Source organism: Megalops cyprinoides, chromosome 12 (genome assembly GCF_013368585.1).
Source record: "Megalops cyprinoides isolate fMegCyp1 chromosome 12, fMegCyp1.pri, whole genome shotgun sequence".
Lineage (NCBI taxonomy): Eukaryota > Metazoa > Chordata > Actinopteri > Elopiformes > Megalopidae > Megalops > Megalops cyprinoides.
In genome coordinates this window covers 4,301,791-4,310,083 of record NC_050594.1, presented here as the reverse complement: position 1 = coordinate 4,310,083, position 8,293 = coordinate 4,301,791, and the positions used below count along the sequence as shown (strand labels likewise).

General features: G+C 48.2%; 1 protein-coding gene across 1 annotated transcript; it reads left to right on the top strand.

The window, feature by feature from the left end:
• Positions 1-4,621: 4,621 nt before the first annotated feature.
• Positions 4,622-7,996, top strand: LOC118786836 (zinc finger and BTB domain-containing protein 2-like). The gene is made up of 3 exons (XM_036542170.1): positions 4,622-4,692; positions 6,058-6,238; positions 6,748-7,996. The coding sequence occupies exons 2-3, from the start codon at positions 6,066-6,068 to the stop codon at positions 7,994-7,996; spliced, it is 1,422 nt and encodes a 473-aa protein (XP_036398063.1). The 5' UTR covers positions 4,622-4,692; positions 6,058-6,065.
• The last annotated feature ends 297 nt before the right edge of the window (positions 7,997-8,293 follow it).

The window sequence follows — 8,293 nt, the reverse complement described above, 5'->3', positions numbered from 1 at the left end:
GTTGAGAAGTATGAAGTCTATGAGCTGGCGCAGGTAAGAACCTCTTCCATCACCCCTTTGTTCAGCCCCACACTGGCGTTCTGTCTCATGAGACATTTCTGCTGCTTGAACCTGCAGTCTGAGATGGGGAATTAAGAGCAGATACGTCTTCCAAAATGGCTACTGTTTAGCGGCTCTAGTTTCTACGGTGTAAAAACGGCTGTGATGTGTGTTAGTCTGTGATCTTTGTTTACCAGCCACGTCAGGCTGACGAAACATCTGATGGCAGCATTATCAGCACACGATCGGAGCGGTCAAGGCAGTGAGTGATAATACTGCTCAGTCAGCTTGCATTAGCTGTTTCTCATCAAGGGACTACTGACCATGATTTCAGCAGGTATGTGTGAAACCTGGTGCACAGCTGGGGAGTTAGGCTAGTGTGTAGGTGCACAGTGGAGCTGGGTAATTCCTGACATAGGAGGAAGGGCTTGCTCTTCACTGATTAGCAGGTGTGTCGAATAAGATGGCTGCCCTGTGAGGTCCATTTTCTGTCGCTATGAGCATCGCCTGATCCGGAGGGTTCAGACTGTTACTCTTTTCTCCTTTAAGCAGCTGACCTGTAATCCCCTCACCAGTGCTGTGTTCCCCTGGTTATAATGTGGGCTTTTTTTTAACCAGGGTTCTGTGATTGTTTCCCACAGTGCTGCACTTATATGACCAGCTGCACATTATACCCTTCCTCCCCACACCCAGTGCATGCCAGCTCTCCCCAAACTGCCTGACTTCCTGTCTCCACATCCTGGACAAGAGGAGCCCACCCTTAAGGAGGTGGCTCTGATGCAGGCAGTCAGGAAGGGCTCAGGGCACCGCAGCATCCTCAGACTCCCGGAGCGGTTCGACAGGCCTCTGTCGTACGCGATGGTGCTGGAGCGCCCTGACCCCAGCAGAGACCTGCACCTATACCCACGGCCAGCGGGCCGGCCTGACGGAGGCCGGGGCACGCAGCATAACGTGGCGGTTACTGCCGGAAGCACCGCGATGTAAAGCCAGAGAACATCCTCTTTCAGCTGGAGGCTGGCCAGATTCAGCTCATTGATTTCGGCTGCGGGGGTTTTCTCAAGGACACACCTTACGATGATTTCTCAGGTTGGTGAGGGTGGCAGCTTGTGCATTTAAGAGAACCTGGTATTAGATGCTGGTTTTCAGGTGGATACAGGAACATAACCCCCCCCCCCCCCCCCCCCCCAACTTTACCTGTATGCTTTAATGATTTAACGTGATAAAACCCAGTCACATTCTTGATTATGTGTTTTTCTGCATGCCTTAGTGTGAGTTAATTCAGAATATTAAACCATAACATGACTCATTGTGTAATTGCTGTACTGTGCAGTGTCTGTAATAACTCCTGTGTCTGTGTCTCAGGCACGCCAGCTGTGGAGTGGTTTGAGGAGGGGAAGATCCTTGCTGGCCTGGGAACTTTGTGGTCAGTGGGGGTCACTCTGTACAACCTGGTGTGTGGCGATTTGCCCTTTACCACTTACGACAGAGACTCAATGAGCCAGGTGGAATTCAAGGAGGGCCTTTTGCCAGGTAGGAAGTCAGCAGGAGAGGGAGGAGCTTTATCGGTGTCGTATAATGTTCTTAGCCTTCTTTTGTCTTCTCCGTCCAATCACGCGCTTTCTTTCTCCTGCCACACTGGAGGAGCTGGAGCAGCAGCCCTGACTCATGGGTGAGTTTGAGCATCTTGACATGGACTGCTCCTAGTGTTGTCTGAAGGTGTCACAGTTTTTCTGAGATCTTTGCCCCATTTTAATTCTTCTTAAAACCTACATAACCACCAGATACAGCTTAACAGCAGCAAAGATGCCACCTCAGGGGTGACAGACGAGCAAGGGATTGTTACTCACCTCACGTCACGGTCCCCCGAAGTCCATGCATGTAAATGATGAGCTTACATAGGACAACGAGTAATGACAAGTGAGCAGAGAGAATGGTAGTAATGGTTTTCTTGGAAATCCTTTGAGTTCAGAGAGCAGGTTGAACAAGAATGGCTTGGTCATGTCAACTTTTTATCAGCCAAATGCAACAGCTGCCATATTTTATCAGGGTTAATGCATATACTTAAGACTTGCTACAGCCAGTTTGCTAATAATCATTTGTGTCCTTTAAACCAGGCCCTCTGAGCTTGCAGTGAGGCCCCTGACTTCCAAGCTGATGCTCTCTGGCTCTGTGAAGCACATGACAGACCGATTGAAGACGCTATGCCAAATAAAGCCGATGCCATTTATATCAAAAGTGGCAGAGTGTATACAGGTTTGTAAGTATTGTGTCATGATCTGTATATGCTAGTAACTTGGCCATGTGCTCGCTGAAAGCATTTTGTTGGAGATGTAAAGACATAGTAATGTGAAAGGAACTTCGGCTTCAGCTGACAAAAAGACACCTAAAAAGTGAAAAAACCAAAGCTTGAAGCTTATCTCTATTTGCATGTATCTGCTTTAACATGCACCATGGTTTCTCAGAGGAGACTCCGTTCTTGATGAAGCAGAAGGTAACAGAACCATGTTAGCAAAGTCTTGGTGAGGAATCGGCATCAACAGCATCGGTCCCATACCCTCTCACTGTTCAAGCGAACAACTATTTCAGCTCATTTCCACAAAGGCATAGAGACTAAGCCATGTCCAGGCGAACTATAATGTATGTAATACGGCAGCACTTACTGCCAGCTGTAGATTAGGTGGGGTTCAAAGCTTGTAGCTCCAGGTAAAGTTAACTACTGCTTGATGTGGTCAGGGCGTGGTTATTCTACATGTGGTGGAAGCAGGGGTGTTTTGATTATTGATAAGATAAGGAAGCAGCCGGATACAACACCATGTAAATGTTTGTATAAATATGCATAAGTATACAAAATGTCCATCCAGCTGATTGAAATAATCATCACTAGGACAGGGAGGCAGGTCACAGCACTTGTAAACACACGGGCAGAGAACATTCTTCTGGATAGCCACACCTCAAGTAAATTTACTTTCAAACTCACCCATGTCCCCTGGGGCTGTCAAGCTGTAGCTGAACGAAGCTAATGGAAACCAGCCACAACATGACACACTCACTCCCATTGAATCTTTGGTGATTTCAACACTGTCTTCAGAAATGCTCTTTCTGATAGCTCAAAGAAGATTCCAGATTCCCCCTTGAAAGAAGGGGTCCAGTCTTCCTTAGGCAGAGTTGAACTTGGAGTGACTTGAAAGTTCGTCTGTTTTTCACCCTGTATTAGATGTGGATTACATGAATTGCCTTCTTAGGATACTCTTCTCCATGGTGACTTTTGTTTTATTATCTTATTGTGTCTTGACACAGCTATTTTTATAGATGGATTTGTATCAAAGGTATTCAGGGGTTTCACTTGGCTGCTGAACCCACAAATCTCAAGTCAAGACCCTTTACCACCATCTCAGACTGTTGCAAAATTCAAAATCGGAGCCCTTAACTGAATGGGCCGCCAACTCACCTGTGGTCGCAGGTGTAAGTCGGACACTGCTAAAGAATAAAAACCAAACTGAGGTCACCAGGCACATACAGGGCGGTATTTGTAAGGGTGCTGGGGGAGGGTGACAGACTGGCTGACTCATTTACACACAGCTACTAGCATATTTTAATATGGAATGACAGGCACTGACAAATTTTCAGTTACAGTTGCTGCTATATTTTAACAGCTCATGTGTGCAAGTTAGAGTTTAATATTCTCAGAGGTTCATACATCACAGATGCAAATAGTGATAATCATATCTTCTCTTCTGTGGGTGTAAAGAAATCTTGCTTTCTTTTACTTCATAGTACAGTATACTGCGCCTAAACTGCAGAGGGAAAATCACATGGTTGTGCTATGGGATTTGCGGGTTTGTGCAACGCCGCTTTAAAACTTCTGCGGTAGCAAGAACATTTAGGACATGCGACAGTTGAAAAATAAAATGCTACGTGCTGTTTTGATGTTTTTAAAATTTTGCGTCACAAAAATCACGTAGAGTGAACGGTTTCCTGATTTTTTAAAAAATTATGTACTAATACTAATACCACCAGTATATTTCCCACGTGTTTAATGGTTACCTTCCTGAGTATATTCATTTAGTGTACATGTAATATATGATGATAAAGATAATGAACACGGACAGGTCTGCAAATCATAATTTTATGGTACATTGCCGTGTCACGTCCAAACAGTGATTATGATGTAAAATGTACACAGTGGAAACAGCATTATAAATGGGAGTATTTTCTCTATTTGAAAATCCCAAACAGGGTTACATTTTCAATTTACCATATACATAGTATATGGTGAATATGGCTATCTGCATCTTTGGAGTGCAAACCTTTATATATCCAAAACGTTAACACGTTAAATTGTAACAGATCCGAACTGGGGGTTAAACAATTGCCCAACAACTAGCGAGGTGGTCACACTTGCACACACGTCCGTTTGCAACACGGCCGCGCCGCTTCTCGCTGAGCGCGCTCGGAAACGTGAGATGCTGTTTTGAGCAACCGCTCTGGGGGCGGTCACGTGATCGAAACGTTTCTCGGACCGGAAAGCAGCGACCATCGCCGCTAATGCTGCGCGTTAATAGCAGCAGCGCAGCAGCCAGGGCGAGAGAGGTCGCGCATGACAAACAACACCGCGATCGCCAAACTTAGCGTGATCTAAGGGCGGAACACAAGGTATGTTACCGAATGAAGCGGGCGAGTTGTCTCGGTCCGTTTTTCGCATGGGATTTGTTTGTGTCTGGTTCTAGTAGGCTTATGAAATTTAAACAACTATAAATTTAAAAGGTAGTTTTCGGGGATTACCCCAAGCCTCTTTCCGTGTGGCAACTTTATTTTGAGATGTGGGTGCACTTTCTTCTCAAAAGGAGCGGATTCAAATATTTGTATATCTGTAGCTAAATTGTACCATATTCTTTGTTTGTTGCTTGGATTAAAAGCCTTAAGGCACAGATGGTATTTTCTTGAGATCAAGAGCGCTGCGGAATAGTTTTACTCTGTAGGGATCTCTGCAGTTGTGCCCCAGGGGCTAGTAGACCAGTTCGACCGCGCTGCAGCAGACTTGTCTTAAATGGCTGTTTAAGTACGCATACCTGTTTGTTTCGGACCTTCCGATTATTCCCTGTACAGTTCAGAAGTATCTCTTTTACCGGAGGAACTATCGAGAAACAGTTTTCAAGCCAGCAAATGTCAGTAATGAAGTCGTGAGAGGCAGTTCCTACTTTAAAGTGCCAGTGTTTGTCTAGCTGTCAGGTGGACCGACTGAAACTGCATTTAAAACGCACCGTTACCCTTAGGACTTGACACATCGTTATTGAGTTCTAGGTGACATGCACACTTACTTTTATGTTACACGTGTTGCGTGTTCAACCTGGAAAATGCCATTAGCGTTAATTTAACAGCACTTCACATCCCCTTTCCTCAGATAAAGCTAGAAGCAGATTCATAATGAAACTATCACATAAGCAGGGATTTTATTTATCCTTTGCTGTGCCATTCATATTAAGAAACAAAGCAAGGTGTATTGTAGGAACAAAGGCCCAGCTGTGGGGGGCATTTCATGTAGCCTATTCTTTGCTACTATTTAAGACCAGTTACTTAATATCTTTATTGGAGACCAGAAGCATGAGAGAGGAAAGGGTGTCCTACTCAACAACACTACTTAATATTGTATTCTGAGCTATACCTCATATGCACACAATGCAATTATATACACAAATATAATTACATGTGGCGTATGTGTTATATACTGTGTATAATATAATACACAAATATTAGCGTTATATATTGTTTTATTGTTTGCATAAACACATGCAAATACTTGAGACCAGGAGGAAAAAGGGAAATGCACAGAGCTATTTGAAAGGTCTGTGTAATGCAGGCAGTGTTGGTTGGGTTCTTTTTTAAACCGGGGTTGTGGTCACGGTTGGCCTCCCCCCCCCCCCACCCCCCACCCCGGAGGGGGACTTCTCAGAGCGGCTCCGCTGCTGCGCTGCGGTCTGCCGGCTCACAGGAAGCTGGTCTCTTTTGTTTTTCGCGCAGAGCGGAGGATGGAGCTGGCGGGCCACAGTGCCGTCCTCCTGAGCCAGCTCAACGCGCAGCGGGAGTTCGGCTTCCTGTGCGACTGCACCGTGGCCATCGGTGACGTCTTCTTCAAAGCGCACAAGGCCGTGCTGGCCGCCTTCTCCAACTACTTCCGAACGCTCTTCGTGCACCAGGACAGGTAAGGCGGGGTGTGCTCTGCAAACAGAAGCACTTTCTGTTCTCGCTGTCGTCGCCCTTTAGGCATTGCATCGCAGCCTAGTTTTGCAAAACATTTACATTTGACTTGTTTTAATTTGTCTCCTTTTATACATCTCATTTTAATATTCTAATGATACGAGAGTACTTTTTTCATTATAAGACATCATTGTCATTTAGCAGATACTGTTATCCATTAACTTATTAACTTATTACAGTTTTTACAAGTTATGCATTTATACAGCTTGATTTACTGAGAAAATTGTGGGTTAAGCACCTTGCCCAATGGTACAATGGCAGTGCCCTGGCAGGGAATAAAACCAGCAACCTCTCGACTATGAGTCCTGCTCCTTACCAGTACACTACACTGCTGCCCTTTTTAATGAATACACCAGACGTGTCCTGAGGGACCTGCCCTCTGCTCGTCTTTGTTGCTTCACCGCGGCTTGTGTTGTGACCTTCCCGTCATCTTCTGCGCTGTTGCCTTTGCAGCGACTGCGTTCGCCTGAAGCCGGCGGACATCCAGCCGGAGATCTTCAGCTTCCTGCTGAACCTGATGTACACGGGCCGGCTGTCCCCGCAGGTCATCGATCCGCTGCGGCTCGAGCAGGGGGTCAAGTTCCTGCATGCCTACCCTCTCCTACAGGGCGTGGGCCAGGTCGTCCCCACGGCCCCCTTCCACCCGGGGTTGGGTACCCCCCTGGCCTCATCCCCCTACGGGATACAGATCTCAGATCAGCCCAGCTGGGTCTTGTCATGGAGGCAGGTCTCCTCCCCCACCAAGTCAGACCAATCAGGTTCTAAAGGAGCAGCTGGTGAGCCCGGGTTGGCCCACTCCCCTGTCGAAGGCGTGGCCCGTGCAAACCCATCTGCCACTGAGCACCAGGGCCCGGTAGCGCCCGCCACGCCGTACGGCAGGTCCGGTGCGGTGAGAAAGAGGAGGGCCTCTGGCCGTAGGCACCACCCCTGCCACCTGTGCAGGAGCGTCTTTGGCCAGAGGAGCGGGCTGAGGGAGCATCTGCTGCTACACGCCCAGGTGCTACTGCAGGCCCAGGCGCTGCTCCCCACGGCGGGGGCGGGGTCGCTGGAGTCCAGCACGCCCGGCGCCTCACCAGGAGGCTCCGCCCCCTCACCCGGAGGCCCCACCCCCGAGCAGAGCGCCCGCGACGTCATCGTCGTCAGCGACGGGGAGCTGCCGCCGCCCGCCGACTCCCCCGGGACGGAGGCGGGGGAGACCCCGTCCCCCTCGGACGCCGCCGACGTCCCGGAGGGCGGAGACCCGGGCCGCGAGGCCCCGCCGCGACGCAGGTACGAGTGCTCCACCTGCGGCCGCAGGTTCATCCAGAAAAGCCACTGGCGCGAGCACACCTACATCCACACGGGAAAGCCCTACCGTTGCGCCGCCTGCGGCAAGAGCTTCTGCCGGGCCAATCAGGCGGCCCGCCACGCCTGCGCCGGCCAGACCGACCAACCCTGCGCCAACGACGACGGCAGCCAGGGGGAGGCGCCCTTCCTCGCGGCTGCCGGACCTTACAAGTGCAACATGTGTGAAGCTGTTCTGTCCACCCCCGGTGAGATCCTCAGACACCCCTGCTTTACCCAGAATGCAGCAGTCCACGCCGGGTGGGGCAACTGGAGGGCGGTGGCTGGTGAGGGACTTCCGAAAGATGACGAATCAGACTGCTCAAATTCAGAACCCTTCATCAGACCTGTTAAAACTGAGAAAATTTTACCTGAATAGCAATATGCAGCTTTTCATAGATGAGAGACAGATACTTTTATGTTGAGTAACTTATGATTATATGTTAAGGAGAATGTTTGATGTGGTATTAATAGATTGTACAACAGGATATCTTTTTATTTTATTGAAAATACTTGCTCGGTGTGTACTTTTAGTGATTCAGAGGCTTGCTTGAAACCTTTGCTTTGAATCTTTCAGCTGTCAGTGCAGACTTGCATAAAAAGTTTAGATGCTATTTTCCTTTACCTTGTGGTGTACTGTATGGCTCATGATGTAATATGTTTTTGTTGGAGTTTT